Source organism: Alosa pseudoharengus, unplaced genomic scaffold (genome assembly GCF_046254945.1).
Source record: "Alosa pseudoharengus isolate Yale_2024_CS ecotype anadromous, Long Island Sound unplaced genomic scaffold, YU_APseudo_1.1 YU_APseudo_1.1_scf_6, whole genome shotgun sequence".
NCBI classification, from domain to species: Eukaryota; Metazoa; Chordata; class Actinopteri; order Clupeiformes; family Clupeidae; genus Alosa; species Alosa pseudoharengus.
In genome coordinates, this window is record NW_027468848.1 from 21,708,367 (window position 1) to 21,728,375 (window position 20,009).

General features: G+C 47.1%; 1 protein-coding gene across 2 annotated transcripts in view; it reads left to right on the plus strand.

Annotated features, from left to right (window-relative positions):
* Window positions 1-20,009, plus strand: part of unc5ca (unc-5 netrin receptor Ca) — a 136,837-nt gene that overhangs the window by 84,957 nt on the left and 31,871 nt on the right. For both annotated transcript variants that reach the window (XM_076270001.1, XM_076270002.1), the window contains exon 4: window positions 4,314-4,417. In XM_076270001.1, coding sequence (XP_076126116.1) covers window positions 4,314-4,417 — 104 coding nt within the window. The remainder of the gene's footprint in view (window positions 1-4,313; window positions 4,418-20,009) is intronic.

Genomic DNA, 20,009 nt, shown 5'->3' on the forward strand with positions numbered 1-20,009 from the left:
AATAAAATTGAGAGTGCTTGGCCCCCTTTTATGACTAAGATGGAGGTATACAGTGTAAGCACTCCATAGAGGTCACATGTGTGTTTTACATAAGCTGTGTAGGCTATTACCTTGGTCCCTGTTCTGTAGTGTCCCACAGTTGGGAAGTTCGAGATGAAGTTTAAGTGTCTCGATTCACCTCGTCATTTGTTATGGCTTGGAATTGTTGTATAACCTCTGGTTTAAAGAGCCTACGGTAGGAAATTTACTAGTAAGATCCAACATGGTTCTGCATGTTGGTCGTCACTGTCTTCCAGTTGAGACAGTGCCTCTGGTTGAAGGCTTAGATCAGATTTACTTTTCCACAGTGCTGCGGTATGCGGTTTCTGGGTCAGGTAAAACTGGCCTTGCAAAAACTGCTGCTTGATGCATATTCTCTGCACATGAAATGATGGATATCCAGTATCTGGTGTGAGTGAAGTTGACCCAAGTTGTGTTTTTGTACTTTTTTTGCGGCTTTCTGGCCGACGCGCTGAGGGACGTGAGCTGTTTATTCCCCATTTCTGCCACAGCCTCCACCACTGACGGTTGATTAGACAGGCGAGTGGGAGGGTAGGATAATGAGGGATGTGAGCGTGATGTTTACTCTCTTCTCGGCGATGATGACAGGCCCGGCCGGTGATTTTCCATCCCTCCGTGCCGACTCCCCTCTGTCTCCCCGGAGGTTATTACAGGTGCAGCATCAGGGAGAGAGAAGAATAGAAAGAGAAAAAGCACTCTCTAGACTTTCCCCCTCCACACACACACACACACACACACACACACACACACACACACACACACACACACACACACACACACACACACACACCATATCATTCATCCTCTCCCAATAACATAACAACATTTTCCTAAATGTCCTTTAGTCCTACTGGCATTCAAAATGCTTTTCTGGAAGATAGGAGAAAACATTTTCCAAATAATTTGAATCAATAAATCATTTAGTGAATCTTGATTGGTTCCAGAAGTTTAAAAAAAAAACATTCAAACATATTCCAACATTGGAGAGCTTCAAAGAACATACGGAACCTTTGATGATTGTAAGTAAAGATTAGTTTTGCAGTTTTTTTTCTGTGCCACCTTATGAATGAAGGCCCTGTTTTAGGGGCAAAATCTGAACCCTGCTTCAGGGGAGTGATATGCACTGTTTATGGAAGAAAAAACTATGTCATGGCCCGATTATGCAGAAGAGGGAGGGTGAAAGGTGATGAAAGAAGGTCAAGGGAAAAGAGAGAGAGAGAGAGAGAGAGAGAAAGGGAAAAAGAAAGACAGCAGGGGTTGAGTGACAAGAGAGATCTGCTGACCACCAGTCTCTCGCTTCTTTCGTACTTTGTCCCATTGGCTCGGCGGGAACATGTGTTTCTCTTTAAAGCCCCATCGAAATAACTGATCACCTCCATAAATAACTCACCTGCTCAGCCAATGAAGCAAGCCCTCTCAAATTACAGAATGCTTTATGGCTTTTCTGCGCCGCACTAATGATTTCTGCGTCTGGCCGACCCCAACAGTTTTGGTGAGATATACCGCGGCTCTGAAGTGCTGTTTGCGCTGACGTTAAGAGGAAAGAAAAACACTGGCCAGGTTCATTCTGCTGCTTCTTAAAATATTGTTGTTTGAGAGTGGCTGTGATGGGTTTCCTGAGGTTATCCGCCGAAGCGCTTGGAAAGAATCAGAGGAAAGGTCCTCGCCGTGCTTTTCCCGTACACTGTAAAAACGGGATTTATGTGCTTATCCTTCTTTTGGTCTTCCACACCGAAAGAATCCTCCCCCACTGAAAAAAAAAGTCCCCATAAACTACTGAGACGAACAAAGTCTGTTTCCTAAAGCTCTCCCAACTAGTAGTGTTCCAATTCAAATAATTTGCCTTCATACTTTTTGGCCTGAGAGGTAATACTATTACCGGCTGACCCTGATTTTGTTGTGTTAGGGTCGTTGAAATACAGGAACAGTACTGTGTTTGTGCCCCAGATTAACGTTCAGCTGTGGGTTGGGTCCGGTCCACTGTCTCACTAGGATCAGTGACACCTGGATCCCTCCTTAACGCTTCCCTATTGGCTGGATGTGGAGTGATGCTGTACTAGTCAGACTGCAGCCGTGTGTTGCGTCCCTATTGGCTGGATGTGGAGTGCGATGCTGTACTAGTCATTGTGCCCCGTCCCCCAAGGGAGGCCCAGACATTTTCAGATGGCTTTGGTCTGAAGGAGCCCACCTGATAAGATGAAAAGCTGTAAAGAAGTGTGTGGAGATTTTCTCTCTCTCTCTCTCTCTCTCTTTCTCTGTATCTCTCCAATGCCCTCACAAGGTATAAATATGCTCTGCCTTTTATGGTTTCTCCGCTTTTTATAGATGTCCCCTAAATTGAAATAATCATGTTGCAAAACCATCAACAGTTTTATTAGGGATTTTATGAAGGCCATGGGCGCTTGAGAATGAGGCTTCTAAGCTGATTTCACTGTAATCTACCCCCACTCTCTGACACACACACACACACATACACACACACACACACATGAAGACTCTCTTTCCTCTCTTTTCCCTCTCCCCCCTCTCTTTCTGACTTTTATTTCTTTCCCTGAGACACACACACACACACACACACACACGCACACACACACGCACACGCACACGCACACGCACACGCACACACACACACACAAGCACATACCCACAGTTTTTACACTCTTTTCAGTGTAGTGTAGCGCAGAATGATCTTGTTGAGAAAGAGAGAGAGAGAGAGAGATGTTTGGGGGTGATATTGTGGAGAGAGACTGGGAGAGAGAAAGGGAGAGGTAGGTAGGCAGGTAGTAGAGGAATGAGTTGGAATGCAGCCTTTGGGAGTCGTTGCAAATGCATTATCGGCTGGAAGATCACTCACCGAGAAGGAGCATGTGACCCACAGCCTGACCTCATGCCCTGTTGTTCTGCTGATGCCGTGTGGACGTCTGTGAATGTAACTACTTCTCTGGGTGGCCCAGGAGAGCAGGATGACCTCTGAGGAGCACCGTTGTCCTGCCTCATTACAAACAGCAAATCTCCCTCTCCCATTTGACTAAGATGCATTACTCACTTTTATTTATTTTCATAAAATAACAGTTATTGAATTTTGCTTTTTCTGTAAGGTTTACCTGTACGATATATCTTATGATATGATATCACCTCTCAAATGTATTCTCGACTTCAACATTTGTTTCTTCGGTAAAAGCAAAATTAAGTTTTATTATCGACATTAATATCACCACAGAAGTAGTGCTGTTATAGAGAATATCATGGCTGTGATTTGCTGTGATGGCTTGTGGCCAGGGGCCTTGAGAATTGCTTTTACCCAAGCAGCTTTATGAACAAGGTGATATTTCTTTCAGAAGTGTGATACAGCAACACTTTGGCTCTGCCAACCAAGTAGTCCAACAAAAGTGTCTCTTTTTGCCAGGCGACACCTACCCAAATATATAGTATATTGTGGTACTGCAAGGACAATTCATGAAATCACTGTCTGTTCCCAGTTGAGCATGTACTTTCTCTCCCTTTCACACCCTATCAGGGCTGAACAACAAGCCAGTGCATCACCACATCATGAATAAAACCCATCATGAATATTTTGATTCGCCAACTGTTTACTTTCAGAATGAGAGGCAAAAAAAATCAAAGTGGTCTTCAGGCTGTTCCTTTGCATAATATGTAATTACTGTCATTTAGCATGCTGACTGGAAAATAACAGGAGTAAATAAGTAATGAGAAATGGTCCCAGGTCCTCCCAGCAGGCCATGTCTGTTTCTTCAAGGACAGAGCACCTTCTCCCTCCCAGCGTCCTGAGACTTCTGTCCCAGTGCAGCAGTGATCATCCATTTTGGCTCTGTTTCTCACATTCGTGCTTGTTGTACATTGCTGAGGGTGCAAGTCACTTCCTTGTCTTTATGTTTCTGACTGGAGCTTCAGGTGCAGAATGTATATATTTGCCAAAAGTGAGTCATACTGTTCATCCTCTCAAGGCGTTTTTGTGTTGAAAGTACTCTCTAGGGCCCACGCGATAACTTGTCCAACATATGCAGAGGTGTTCATGGTCTTGAGGGTTTCATCAAGACGTTTAGGAGGAAAAAAAAACTTCATACCAGATTTTTCTGCTTTGCTCCAGTTAAGATGTGTCTCAGCGCACAGCCAGCCAGAATACATTATACTGCATCTTGGTCTCAGCTGTTCTCTGAAACCAACCTAATTCAGCTCTCACTGTTCAGTGGGTAATGGAATTAAAAAAAAATGTCTCTTTCTTTTCTCTGCAGATCTCAAGAAGTCGTTTGACCAGGAGCCATTAGGAAAGGAAGTCTCTCTCGAGCAGGAAGTGCTCCTACAGTGCCGTCCACCTGAGGGGATACCTGCAGCGGAGGTAAGCGTGGATGTAACACGGTTTTGTCCTAACATCACTCTGAAAAATCGGATGCCTCCTGATGCCTCCAAGCAATGTGGAGCATAATGATGCAATGATCACAACAAAACAAGAAAAACTTGCTCCATAGACAGAACGGTCCTCTTCACAGCTGCACAACTCGTATGCTAAGGCTCCAGACCATATTTCTCTGCTCTCCTCTGCCAGAGCTGATTTAGACAATATTTAAAGCCCTTGTCCCATCTGAAGGCAGAGGAGCAGGAAAAGACAGATTTATTAGTTCAAGTTAACACAGATGCCTCGGAGTGTCTTTGCTCAAGAGCCTTCTGAAAGATGAATGTCTGGTTCTGTTCCTACCCTCACCCATATCCCTCTTAAAATTTTAGCTTACGCTGTTCCCTTTCATTTGATTTGCATTACACAGTTATCCCCAGTGCGCAGATGGTGGTTTGCTCTTTTGTTGAAGCAGAGTTCTTATCTTGGGTATACGAAGTAGAGCTGAATTATATCTCCTAGAGCTAGTATTTGGATTGTGTTCCTCTGCCTCTGTCTGTGTGTAGGACATAATGTTTTTTTTCCGAAGGTCATCTGTAAGCCTAATGTTAGCTCTGGTGTCCTGGTCTTTTGGAACTCTTGTAAAACTTAACATCCTTGAAACCCTAGCTGCCACTGACACGCATGCTTGAATGCACATAGCCATCACTGACCTTGACTTGGCCTGGGGGTGGGGAACATTTGCCGGGAGGGGGGGGTGTCCTGTGTCCCTCTGCAAGCACCACTGCCCACAAGAAGGCTGAGAGGTCAGCTTCTCACTCAATCAAGAATGCAATAAAGGTGCCCTGGCACAGTTATGATGACTTCTCCCAGAAATACACATCCATTTCTTTTTTTTCCCCTCCTTTCCTCATGCACTCTCACCACCTCTCACCAGCCACTTCCTCCTCCAGCCCCAGCCTACACCCCCACCTACACCACCACCACCCTGCTGCTCCACGCTCAGAAATCTGCTGGTGATCTAAGGTGAAAAAGAAACCTCTCAGACTTTGATGAAACGTCTGGGGGTTCAGCAGGCTGGTGTAAGGTTAATACAGAGAGAGAGAGAGAGGGGCACAGGAGTGGACCGCTGGCTTTTTATCACAGCCACTCTGATTACGTCTCCAGACTTTAATCTGTCGACCGACGGCGGGCGCTGCTGGAAAGGCCATGACCAGCCTGCTGGAGGCTATCTGCCCTCATGGTCAGGGAGCGGACGCCTCGCCGTGAGCACAGTGGCCGAGTGTCGTGACTGGCCTTGGAGGTCGAACGGAGTAGCTGTAACCTTGATTCGGCAACTTGCCAGGTCAAGGAAACGGGCATCATGTTCAAGGGTGACTCTCTAACTCTATCAAAAGCGGACGTTTTTTTTTTTTCTTTTTCCCCCATGTGGATAAGAAGCTTTGCAGTGCTCTTAAAGTAGCGATACTGACCTCCAGTTATCAGTGGTGATCACTGGCCCTTACAGGGGCATTGCTCCTCTTTGAGGAAGCCAGCCTAGCCTCACATGCTTGTCTGTGTTGTCTGTCAGTGTGGCCCAGAGGTTAGCCATGGCGAGTGTGTCAGCAGATCAGGCCTCGGTGACGGGCTTGCTGACTGCGCGGTCTCAGCGCAGTAGCTCCAGCTGTGCACGATTATCCCGGAGTCAGCTTACAGTGCGCCGGGCAACTTTAATGGGACCCAGGTAGACGCGGTGCAGAGGTGCCATAAAACTGGAGAGCTCTGTAGGAGCCGAGGAGGTCGTGGGGGGAGCAGATCTGCTACCGTTGGCATGCGTTGGCACCAACGCGGGAAGGCAGAAAATGGGCACCAGCTGCTGCTGCTGCCACAGCCACAGCCACACCGAGGCCTGGCGAAACACTCGGCTACGCTACCAAGTGTGGAGGAGAGCCGCAGCAGTTTGTGGTGTGGCAGCAGTTAAGAATCTTTACAACCTCCCCTCTCTCTCTCTCTCTCTCTCTCTCTCTATCTCTCTCTCTCGCATTCTCTCTCCCTCATTCTCAGTTTTGTCTTTATTGCCCATTCCTTTCCTCTCACCCTCTCTCTCCCCACTTTTCTGTCTCACTCCCTCTCTCCCTTTCTCCTTCCCTCCTCCCCTCCCCCCCCCCCCCCCCCCACCCGCATCTCCCTCATCCGCATCCCCAGGATCCTGAAGGAGGGCTGTGCTGGCACACACCGCTGCCAGACCACACCAAGCCAGCGCTCCCCACAGGCCTGGCAGTGGGAGCCTCGAGCCGACCTGATTAGTGGTTATCTTTGGCAACGGCTACGGTGCCCGCCGTCCCGTCGGCTGGAATGCCGGGGCCTGTAATTGATCTGTAAGCAAACCCTCGCCTTCGCGGGTAAGCAGAGCAAGAGTGAGAAAGACAACAAGGGCGCCCCTGACCTCCCCCCTCCCCCCTCGTTCTTCTTTTCTCACCCGTCGCTCGCATTTGCCTTGGAGCGCTGCCCTGAATTTCTTCTACAGAGAAAAAGGGGGCGAAGAAAGCACACTAACACCAAGCACCGAAACACTAACAGTGAAAAATGTGCTTTGGATGTGTTGCGCTTTGATTGATTAGGCGGTGGTAATGGCCGCCGAAGAGGGTTTGTTTTCAAGAAGCACAGAGGCTGTGTTTGCCTCGGCCAAAGCTCAGGCTACCTCGGACAACGTCTTCTCTTCCCCACCTGACAGTGGTCTGTGTGCACTGCGAGATTTGCCCCCCGTTAATCACGTCACATGCGATCGAGGAGATTGCGAGCAGGGATTAGCGCCGGCATCCGTCCAGGAGCTGATGAAGGATGGAGGGAACAGTCAATTCATTAGCATGGAGTCGATACGGGAGGATAGTAAAGTTAATCTACTTACACAGCGCCACAAACACACGGCCAACATGTGGGGGGGGGGAGCAGGAGCACAGTGAAACCTGCAGCACACCGCTTCACACGAGCTAAGCGGAAAAACACCGAAACACATCAGGGAACTCAATTCGTTATTGTCAATAACCTGATAACCTACTTGCTCGCTGGTTGCTCATTAGTTTGGGATCTAGTTTTACCCCCTGTTCTCCACTAAAACGTTGGCTCTTTTTTATATATGGCACTGTATGGCAGGGTTGTGCACAATTCGAATTGCAATTATGCTTCCTGTTTGCTACCTCAATTGAAATTCAAGAATTGAATTGGAATTTAATAGCCAGTTTTAATTCAATTCTGGAATTTTGCACAAGCCTGCTGTATGGGTTGTGATTTTGATCCCGTGGATGGGCCTTTGTTTTCCGATACACTTATGTAATACTTTAACGTCAGTGAAGCTCATCTCTAATCTTCTGCTGTCAATGTGAAAAGCCCTCTCATTGGTCCTTCTGTGGAAATGTGTACATTTCATTCAGATCAGATCCTGTACTGAAGCCATCAAAATAATCACCTATATTGCAATCGGATATTATCCTAAAACAAATATACAATCAGTACACCTGGACTATGAACTGCCGTGCATTTTGGGATGCAGTGCTGAACAATGTCATACAAATATAGCTAAAATATCAAGAAACTGCTGTTGCAAACATAGTCCTGTTAAAATAATTAGTTTCTGTGTATCTATAATGCCAAGAAAAAGCTTAGTGTCACAGTGATTCAGCTTGAAAAACAACAAGTTCAAGCAGTGGTCACAGCGCGTATAACCTGTGGGTCAGGGATGATCTTACAGAATGATTAATATAGAATGCAGCCGTTTGTGGTCATCCATGGGGATAAAATCTGTACGCGCTCGTTTTCTCTATAAGCCGCTCTGTTTATCAGGCATAATGGGGAGTAGAGGAGAGCCGAAGATGTGTAAATTCTGTTCCGCTTGAGCTATCTCTTCCGGTTCCGTTCACTGACTCCGTCTAGACAGCCGGACTGCACACTTCTCGGACGCTGCACAGCCAGCTTTATAATCTTATCTGATGTTTTAAGATGTAAAGCCAGCGTTTCCCCACTCCGTGGTAGAAAACAAACAGCAGACATTTCTCTTGGCTCTCATACAAAGCCAGCGCTCAGCCCCGGCATGGAAATTGCTGAGACGCTTAAGAGTGCAACTAACGTTAAAATAGCCCCGGTGGCTGAGTTTTGGGGAAACTATTAATTAAGAGCAAAAAATGGAAGCCAACAATTTTAGGACAATTTGGAAGATTCATGTTCATTACCGAGAGCGGAGTGGCCCGTTTTTGCAATTATCCTCAGCAGTAAAACATACAAAAAAAAAAAAAAAAGCATGCAGCATGAGCGTAAAACATGAGTTTATTTCTTCCTTTGGTGTGTTCTGCGACTCATTAATCATGCGGACCTACAGGGGAAGAACCGTAGGGCCGTCATCAGGGGACTTTGTGTGGGCAGCGATCATTGTGATCCACCCTGTCCCATTCATCCATCCTCCCTTATTTCCTGTGAGAGCCGTGACAGGCTAAAGTAAAGGTTTGCCCTCTCACAAGCCACTTCTCTTCTCCCCCCTCATCATGGTCATGTGGCGAGGCCATAAATGTTGTGCTGGGGACATTCTTTTCCTTATATGTCTCTCTTTCTCTCTCTTTGCCTTCTATCATTGATCTCCTCTTGTCTCTGTTCCTCTTTATTTCCCTTCTTCTATCAGAGTTCTCTCTCACTCTCTGTCCACCCACATCCTCCTGGCTTTGCTCACTCTATTTTGGTGTCTTCTCTCCCGTCCGGCGGTTTTTGTCACTTACAGGCTGCAAGGCTCTTGGTCTAGTCACCATCACAGCGTCACCCTATTTTCAGGGAGCCTTTTTGGTTTTGTTTTCTGCAGTTCTGCAGCGTTTTCTTCATCGTCCCACCACGGGCCCCAGGACAGAGACAGTTTAAGGCCCATTCACACCAAGAACGATAACGATAATGATAACTATATCCATAACGATAAAAGTGTTCACACTGAACAGCGATAAACAAAGTCTCTCCTTGTGTTAATGTGACGGCTAAAATTCGATGGGTTCTGATTGGCTATTAGCATTTTATCGCTGTGAAAATCGCTCTGAAAGTGATCCCCAACGATATCGTTCTTCATGTTGTTATCGTTATAGTTTATGTGTGAACATCGTTATTCATATTACGAGAACGATATTTATTTATAGTTATCGTTATCGTTCTTGGTGTGAATGGGCCTCCAGTCACATGCCTGACAGGAATAAGGAATTGCTATTTCTCTCTCTCGCTCGCTCTGCAATGCAAATGCAGTGCCGCCAGCCACCTCGTGCATAGTCATGTCGGCGTTTCTCATTCGCCGGAGATCACACACACGGAGGGGCTCTGAGCTGCAGGCCGCTCCACGGGGAGACTGCAGGCAGGCGGGCGGGCAGGCAGGGGCTTGGCGAGCCGCTCGCAACACGGAGCGGTCAAGCAGAAGCTGACGCGTACAGTATCTGAGAGGAGAGAGACGCCCAGAGCTCCAGAAGTGCTGCTGGACACGTGCTGGCGTCTTCGGTCGAACCCCGCCCCACACACACACCCCCCCGTCAGGAGTCAGGAAAACACGCACAGATACAACCCCCCTTAGCAGGCAAGCAGAGAGTTAGAGACACACTCTCTCAACAGACAAACACACCACTCTAGCTAGCTATAATGCTAGTGTAAATGCAAATAGAGAGAGTGAGAGAGAGAGAGAGATAGGTACTGTAGAGAGAGAGAGGGAGAGAGAGAGGGAGAGGGAGAGAGAGAATAGATAGAGGGGGCACAGGGAATGATAGTTCTGTGGGTGGCTCATCAAGTAGGATGATGCGCATGGTCGGGTCCATGTCTAAGAGAAAACACAATTACAGTCGAGGTGTCAAATGTTTCCTAAGCATATTAGTTTGAGTGTCAATAAAACAGGATTAATGTCTGGTTAATTAGTGCTGTGTTAAGCTGCTAAACACGTTTTATGTTAATGGGGATTGTTTACGGAAACAGTCTTTTATGGTCTGTCATCAGCCAAATGTGAGGCAATAATTTTTGTGTCGTGTGTAGGACCAGGGGGTTCCACATCTGTGTAAATTACATGAAATCTATCCATCTCTGGAAATGGCAGAGCCATTAGAACACTTGCTGACATGGGGATTTTTTCAGTTTTTCTTTTTTTTCTTCTTGTGGATGCATTTAGCTAAATGGTAGGTGTGTGGGTGTGTGTGTGTGTGGGGGGGGGTGGTATACATCAGAACACACATGTAGGCTACATACTACATACTCGGGTCCTCCCAGGTCGTTGACAGAACACAGAAATGCTCTCCGTGTGCCAGACGCAGTGAGACCTGGACGCTGGACTCCTCTCGCTCGGGCCGGTGCTGGGATGTGAAAGTACTTAAGCGCCAGAGCCCTGGAGCAGGAAGTGAGCCTTCATTAGGCCCGACTCCCAGGGCAAAGTGCACATGGAAAAACCAAACGTTATCCCCGTGGCGACCCGTAACCGGGGAAGGCCAGCCTTAATGTCTCCATCTGTCAATCATCTCAACACTTAAATACCCCCCCACCACACACAGACATATACACACACCCACACACACCCTCCTCCTTCTCATGCACTTGCTCTGATGTTTCTCTTCCTTTTTAAATAGTTCACAGCAAGGGTGCTTCATCCATTACTTCTGTCTTCCCAATCCTTTGGCTCAGCAATCCTTCCCCAATCCATCCATCCATGTGGTCATTCAGGAAAATAAATAAATAAACAAACAAACAAATAAATAAATAAATAAACACACAGAGGTGCAGGATGTGGGGGAGTGGAAGAGGAAGGGAGGTAAGTGAGCTCTGGGCCAGGACTCTCTGAAGACTCCATGCTGTTCTTTTTTTGCTTTCCTCCTCAGTTGCGGCCAGGTCTCTCGACTCCCACTCTTGCTTTCATCCCTCCTTCTCCCTCGATCTATTATCCCCCTCTCTCTTCCCCCTCTCTCTCTCTCTCCTCCCATGTCTCTCTTACTGTCATTCCTCCTCTTTCTCTCCCTCTCCCCCTCTCCCTCTCATGTGACATTGCGTTGCGGTGCGATGACATGGGTTCCGGTGCGTAATGAATCACCTCGGAGCAGGTGCACCGGCGTGCGTCCCAGCACTGCTCCCGTGCTCCGGAGAGAGAGAGAGAGAGAGAGAGAGAGAGAGAGAGAGAGAGAGAGAGAGAGAGAGGGAGGGAGGGAGAAAGAGAGAGAGAGGCTCCATTCAGCACATCTGTGTCCCTGATTTATGACCCCCATCCCACCTCACCTCAGACCCCCCCCCACCCCACCCCACTCCCAGTCTACCCCGGTGCCCCCACCTCTGCTCCCAAACTCAGGGGTCCCCTGCCTCAGCCATCTGCTGGTGCCATTCCCCCCTCTCTCTCTCTCCTCTCTTTCTCTCTCTCTCTCTCTCTCTCTCTCTCTCTCTCTCTCTCTCTCTCCTCTCTCTCTCTCTCCCGACAAAGGCCCTCTGAGTGCCAGCGGTGTTTGATAAACACATTGACGGGTTGTTATCGGACTCCTACAAAAGGCCAATGCTGTCGCACGCACACACACACACACACACACACACACACACACACACACACATACAGTCACGTTCACACACACACATAAACACAAACACACACACACACACATACACACACACACACACACACACACACACACACACACACACACACACACACACACACATGCACACACACAACAGTCTAGATTCGAGGCCCGTGCTTCATTTCGCTTTTTGTTAGGAACTATCTGCTAACACGACCCCTGTCGCCACAGCTCAATTGGAAGGTTGCCTTGGCCCCTTTGTATGGAATTTGATTAGAAGTTGTTTAGCATTCAGAGACAGCCACTTCAGGGACCTGTCATCCACTTTATTGGAGGGAGGGGGGTGTGCTAGGATTTATTATCATCTTTTTGTGTGTGTCAAACATGGTCTGCAAGTGTCTAGTCTGCATATGCTGCTGCAGTGATGAATGGATGTCAGACTGAGTGTTTGTCTTGGGCTCTCATTCAGAAAAGCTGATGAGCTAAGTCAGAGCCCCCCCCCCGCCCCTTCAGGCTGCCTGAATGCCCCAAAGCAGTGATTCCATTCCTCTTCCCTTCATTACATCGCCTATTAAATACATCTCTAATGCATGGCCCCGTAATGACATGTTATTTCTGGCTTCCCGTTCATGAAAAATGAGAGAGCCCCCTTCCTTGCCGCGTGTCCCATATGGATGAAGTCACACCCAAATGACCATCTTGTGCGCCTGAGCTGTGAGCAGCTGAGGACCGCAGGGGTGACTGACGGAGTTAAAAATAGTTCCCCGGGTCCACCGGCGCCCAAGCCCTGCTCTGCTCCTTTTCCTTCCCTTCTCGGCACACGGGTGCCCCAGTTCTGTCTCAGCTGGTACCGGTGAGGGTTCCTCATGCCCCCCAACCCCAACCCCCCCCCCCCCCCCCCACTGGTGCCAGTGTACACATGTGACGTGAGCCGTGGCAATTTCCATGCCAACCGCAGGAATCTCAATCCTCGTTCATTTGCCAATGTCGCAATCTCGAGGGGATTAGGAGTGGGATATAATAGAGGAGCGGTTTGACATGGGCTCGCTCAGTGTGTGATTAGCGAAGTCACCTGGCTGGACACATCCAGGGCAGGGGTCACTCAAACAATCACATGCCTGCAGTGGTGGAGTCCAGACCATCAAGCCTTGAGGGCCCAAGAACCACAAGCTTTTTTGGTGTGTAATCAGAGACTGTGCAGAGACAATGCAGTGGAAACCCAATTAATTACTCATCCAGAGTTGTGGACTCCCCTGTGACCTTTCTTCACTGTGAGACAAATTCTTTTTTTCAGAGACAGTCACTCTCTCTCACTCTCTCTCTTTCTTTCTCTCTCTCTCTCTCTCTCTCTCTCTCTCTTTGTGTGCCTTCCATTTTTCTTTGTCCGTCTCTTTCTTGTTTTATCTCTCCCTTGTGGATAGTGTGCATGTTTTTGTTTCAGAAAAGTGGGCAGAAAAGCCAACGCTTGCTTTTGAGGGAAAGTGGATGCTTCTCTTTCTGAGGTCACTAACCCGTTTCTCTTTAGTTGCGTGAGTCGTCGTATTCCCTTTAACAGAGCCCTCCTCCTGTGAAGCCAAGTAGTCAAAGAGCTCAGTACATCTTCATTCAAAGTCAAAGTCAATGACAGATTTTTTATTTCAACACAGACAGACCTTTGTAGTTTGCCATGTATGCTAAAATATTAAACTCATTCTTCAGCCTTTCAGTGCAGTGTTTCATTTGGGTATATAACCAACTATTTAAGCATAGAGCATGCGGGGCTATTGGCTATACCAAAACACAGGTAACTGTTTTGCTCCCAAAAAAGAAAGCACGAAGTAGAATATCAGGAACAGATTCACAACCCACAAAATATATGGCACATTGAAATGCTGCCAGAAATCACCGCTTTGATATCACGGTCACGGTCAGTCAGTAATTTCTCTGCAAATGAGATCAAAAATAGAGTGCAACCTGATTTCTGAATTTACATGGGGAGCCTGCCAGTAAAAGGAGCTGAAGACTGACCGTTTCACAGAGCCTCTTGAAATCACTCCATAATTCATAAGGTTTCCTTGAAAATCAGCAATGGAGGGGGAATTACGGGAGAGGTTGCGCATAATGATGGCCCATGATGGGTCTGTTATTTGTCTAATGAACAAGCTGATTGGTGTTCTCCATAGATTGGCATTCAGGCTGCTCAGAGACCGCTATTCCTGTCCCTGGCTTCCCCCCCCCCCCCCCCATCCCTCTCCGCTCCCCTGCGCCGTGTGTTTATTTCCCAGGTCCATTTGTCTTGGGGAGGCGAGGGAATCCAGAGCATTAAAGGGATTGAAGAAGCGGCGGAAGCACACTCGTTTATTGCTTTGTCTGAGCCCCCCCTTCCTCCTCTCCCCTTTCACACACTTTTCTCTATCTCCCTCTTTCTCTGTCTCTCTCTCTCCCTGTCTGTCGTGTGTGTGTGTATGTGTGTGTGTGTGTGTGCTTTCTCGGAGCAGGCTCCCTCCCAAACTCAATAGCCGGGCTGACATGTGGCAATTTCCCTCTGTTAATGACAACAAATGTGCCAATTATGTTAATGAATCTCCTGATGCCAATCAGTCAATAATGAGCAAGGGCACATCTGTCTGGGAGTGCGGCTGCTACGCGTGTCTGTGTGCACTGGTGTGCCGAGCAGTGGGAGCAGCCCAGACATTGTGTGCGAGTGTGTCTGTGTTTCTGTGTGTCTCTGTGTGTGTTTATGCTTGTCTGCTGGTCAAAGAAAACCAGATCAGCCGGCGGTTTTAGTGGCAGATTGTAGAGCTACTTGACATTAATATGGACAATCTGGACCAGACACAGAGAGAAAAAACAGCGCGCAAGACATGAGTGATTGAGAGCAGAATACACACATTCAGCCCAGAATACTGTTCATTACACATGTAAGGCCCTCTGAAAGTGTGAGGATCATTCAATTAGCCCGAGACACATTACAATTAACCAACAAAGCAGACCATCCCCAGTCCAAATTGTGCAGCCTCAATTGAGCATTAATTGTGCCCTGCATAATTATAACCATCTTTTGTCTTTGCATAATGGCTGTGTGATAATAATTAGGGTTGGCTTAATAATATGTTACCTGTAATGATTGTAGACTATGTAAGCTATTGTTAGGCTAATGGTGCCGCTGATGCTGCTGTTGTTGATGATGATGATGATGATGATGATGATGACAGATGGTTTGGAGAAGCATTGGTCATTTGCGAGCAGTGTTGTAGCATTAGCAGTGTTAGCATTAGCAGTGCCAGAGGTAGGCGCTGAATCAGTGCTGCAACATGCTCAGGGGCTTCTCACACAATCTAGACCATGGACACATGTTCTTGGTTTTGTATTTTGCTTGCTTGTCTGTGTGTGTGTGTGTGTGTGTGTGTGTGTATGTGTGTGTGTGTGTGTGTGTGTAGAGTAGTGTCTGGATTTTCTGTGTGTGTGTGTGTGTGTGTGTGTGTGTGTGTGTGTGTGTGTGTGTGTGTACTGGAGTGTAGTGTGTGGACTGTCTGTGTGTGTGTGTAGTGTAGTGTGTGGGTTTTCTGTGTGTGTGTGTGTGTGTGTGTGTGTGTGTGTACTGTAGTGTATTGTGTGGACTGTCTGTGTGTGTGTGTAGTGTAGTGTGTGGGTTTTCTGTGTGTGTGTGTGTGTTTGTGGGGGGCATCTTCAGTCTCCAGTGGGGTTTTCAGTGGGGCTTTTTTTTTCAGCGGTGGAGAGCTCAGAGCCTGGGGGAGTGGGGGTAAAAATAACACTCTCTACGTCCCAGCAGGAGGGCCCCCTCTCCCAATCAGCCACTCACACTTCCCCAGCTGTGACAAAGCTGGCACGCACACACACACACACACACACACACACACACACACACACACACACACACACACACACACACACACACACACACACGATACATATACACATATACAAACACAAACACACACACACACACACACACACACACACACACACACACACACACACACACGATACACATACACATATACAAACACAAACACACACACACACACACACACACACACACACACACACACACACACACACACACACACAATAAGCCGAGCATACAGTAACCACTCTACTCTCCCCAGTCACTGGTTGTGCCTCGCCTTCCCTACTGGTGCGATTGCATTGCTCAAGCTCTACCACGTCTGCAAGCACAACAACTCAAGAGGCCATTGTTCCCTTTCAGCTCATTTTTGTGTTTTCATTACCAAGAATGTAAAAGCCAGGGTGGGAACAAGCAGGGCCGCCCACTCCACCGTGCCATCCATTTGACAAACTTACACTGACTGCTTTTAAAAGAGAGTTAGAAGTAGGCTTATGCACATGATGGGTTCTGTTTCTCTAATAAAACTAGAGGCTTTTTACGTGTACGGCCAGCAAAGTGATGGCCTGAGGTGGCCTGGCCAAATCAATTTAGCCATTTTGGGGAGTCTGAAAAGAAATACTTTTCAATGAACAGAGTGCCCCCGAGGTGCGGGGTGACTGTCTAACTGAAGTCTATAATGTCCCAACTTCCCAATCGTTTCCTGCCGTTAGAGTACTTTGTTAGTAGAGTACTTGCTCTCATGAACATTTTTTAATTTAATGGATGTGACAACCTGGCTCTCACCCAAAAAAGAAAATAAATCATGAACGCTATCCTTCAGGTAAAAGCAAGGGTTTTTCACCTGGCTTAGGTTAAATTCATTCAAGAAACATTCATTTCAATTCATATTCCCTAAAAACGTCCAGAATGAGTCATGAGTCAATATTAAACCCACAAGCCTCTCTCTTTCTGTTTCTCTGGTGCCTCCACAATTTCATTACAGTTCTTATGAAAGTCCTCTCAGCAAGTGAAGACAAGAGTAATAAATATTCAAAAACAGTGTCTAATGTTTAGAAAACTCAGCGGTGCTCCGGTAGTGTAGAACTCAAGTGTCATTCCATTATTTCTTGAATATTGTTTAAAGGGAGATTAGATTCAAAGCAGGCGATAAGCAACTGCCTGTGGCTGCAGAAGTTCACTTTAATTTGGATGAAAATTACATTTTGCACTTGTTTTTTTTTTCCAAAGTACATCCTAATTAACTTCAGCCCTTGTTATGATTACTTATATATACAGTAAGTGGTGCTGATATTGCTACGTACCACAGACCCAAAATGGCGTGAGGACCTGCACCCGTGCAGAATCACATTGCTTTACTTACTTACCTAGGTAACAAACAGGCACCTTTATCATGGCACAGTGTCTTCAGGTCTGTACAGTATGTATCTAAACAATAAACACCCCACCCCGCTGCTTGTTTTCCCACATCAAAGCCTTATCTGACTTAGACACGCTCAGGGTGCAGGGGTGGGGGAAGCTGGGGGTGGGGGGGGGGGGTAGAGCACCCTTCACTGAGCGACCTCTGATTCTGCTGATATTACCCAGCAGGGAATCACAGTGATGGAAAGGGAGGGGAGGCAGTGCTTTTTTTCTGTGTGCACACACCTGCACGTCTCTGTATCGACGTGGTGCAGCACCAGTGGCTAGAGGGAGTGAAATGAAAAGAGGTGGTGGGGTTGGGGGGTGGTGGGTGGAGGGGGAGCTGGAGCAGCACCACCCGACCTGTCTGCTGCTGGCGCTGCCGCCACCTCTGCTTCTGCTGCTACTGCTGCTGCTGGTGCTGCATCTCCAAAGTGTGTCAGGATGAAAAGCTGCTCGTGCAGGCTGTAATCAGCGTATCCTCACTAATACAGGAACAAAAAACAAAACAAAAAAAAGAAACATCTGATGCCCAGGGTGCGCAGCAGTGATAAATCTCTCATCTGCTCGAGCTGCCTGTTTCCTCACCTAAACAAACAGCTGCATTACCAGACTAACAAAGGAAGTTATATTGATTGCGGAAAAAAAGGGGTTGGATGTTCCTCGGGGCTTGAAATTACAGTACACGGAAGTGTCTTATTGGTTGCCATGTTTGTCACATTCTCTATCAGTTTTCAGGTGTGCCAGACAGGCTTTTGTTTTTAATCTAAATGGAGGAATCAAAAGTGGCAGAGGCAAAGCCAGATGTGAAGGCTTGGTATTAGTTTAGTCGAAACATTCCCAAATAGGTTCCAAAAAGATAATCTCTTCGGCTTAAAATAGTCAGTTTGACAGACTTGAATATGGTTTTATTATGTTTGAATATTTATTTGTATTAGATATCTGAGGAAATGCTTACAACGCACACCATGAGACCAAGAGATAACTGAATAGAAAATGAAAGTTTTGTCACAAATATTTTTGCCCACACATTTTGAAGGCAGCGTTGGGGAAAGTAAAGCAGCATTACAGCTTGAGCTGATATTGTACACAGCACTTGGAGCCTTTGATCATCTCCCAATACTGTGATTTTGTGTTCTATCTTTCTCTTTCCTTTTTCTCTCTCTCTCTCAGTTCTCTCGTGTCTGTTCTCTCTCTGTTCTCTTGTGTCTGTCCTCAAATGGCTTCTCACACAGCTCACTACTCGGAGACAATGCCACCGTTTTCTGGATGGCTGACCAACATGATGGCACTTTTTTTGGGGGGGGGGGGGTTATCTCCCTAAGTTGTGTGTCTGGCTCGATAAGCGCTGTTTATTTTTTTCTGTCCATCTTTCCAAAGGCCGGTAACTCGGGAGTCTGAGCTCTAGCCTCCCATACTGCCCAGTTCCCCCCAGTCGGTTTGCCATGCACGGACCTCCAGTGCCATTCTTGGTCGTCCACAGTTCATTAATGATGTGCTCATGCAGTCATTATTGTGAATGTCAGCGCTAAGCCTTCATTTCCCCCCTCGTCTAATAAAAGCCCGGCCACATCATTTCAGACGGATGAATTGAGACACACCACTGTGGTATTTCAGCACTTTAGCCTCGTTATTTATGCGACGGCCTCAGATGGATTTACACGTGCTTTTAATATTCTAATTAAGAGCGCGCGGGCTGAGGTATTAGCCCAGGAAATCAACCTGGACTGATTTAGATCCACGGCATGTGGATTAAATGGGGCAGTTTGAAGGGGGTGAGTTAACGTGATGAATGGAGCGGCGTGAAAACCTTGCTTAGCATAAAGCGCTATCTGCGTTAGAACGCGTAAAATAGATTTGACGCTTGCTTTGCAGGCGTGCTCGGGCATGTTGACAGAGTGTGCGTTAAGTTTTCTTGGATTTATGCACCAAGGAGTTGCCTTGGCACGCATTGCCTGCTGGGATATTCCGTGCCAGCCTTAGTCCCCCATCGGGGTCTGCCACTCCTCTTGATCTGCCTAAGAATTTCCAGGCAGCGTTGTCACTGGAACAGGCCACCTGAGTGGAGGGCGGATCAGCGGAGGTTCTCTGCATTCTTTTAATCAAGCGGAGGATGGAGAGAGGGGTTGCTCACCTTGTGAGACGCACACAGAGAGCTGGTGATGATGTTGATGATGGCGACGAGTCGCAGCCCTCCGAGCCTTGCCGTCTTGTTTGCCTTTCATCTCCTTTAGATCAGCAGGCGCAGAGCTGACACCCACCTCACACTGCCTCTTCCTTCCTGCCTCCTAGCCTCTGTGCGTGTGTGTGTGTGTGTGTGTGTGTGTGTGTGTGTGTGTGTGTGTGTGTGTGTGTGTGTGTGTGTGTGTGTGTGTGTGTGTGTGTGATGTGTGTGTACATGTTTTTATATCTGTGTGTTTGTGTTAGTGTCACAAACACAGATGGCTGGAGAAGACACTTCATTCCATGCGGTGCCTCTTTCCGCCCCTTAACTAAACGTCCAACAAAGTGCCACTTCATTTTGAACTCTGACCCAGCGAAAGCAATTTAATGACCCCTTGTGGCCTAGCTCTTAGGGGGAAAAAACAGATGTGAGAAATCATTAGGTGTCAAAAGTGTGTTTACATATAAGGTACTTGAAAGACCTTTTGAAAAGAGAAGGATCTGCTGAGAATACATATGGTGGGTTGTGTTAGTGATAAGTGTTTTTGCTCTGCTGATCTAATTGAATTGGTATTAAAGGAACATTATAATATGCAAATAAATTGTTTTATACCCCAGTTTGACTCGTGTGGTTGTAATGATGAAATAAATGTTTGAT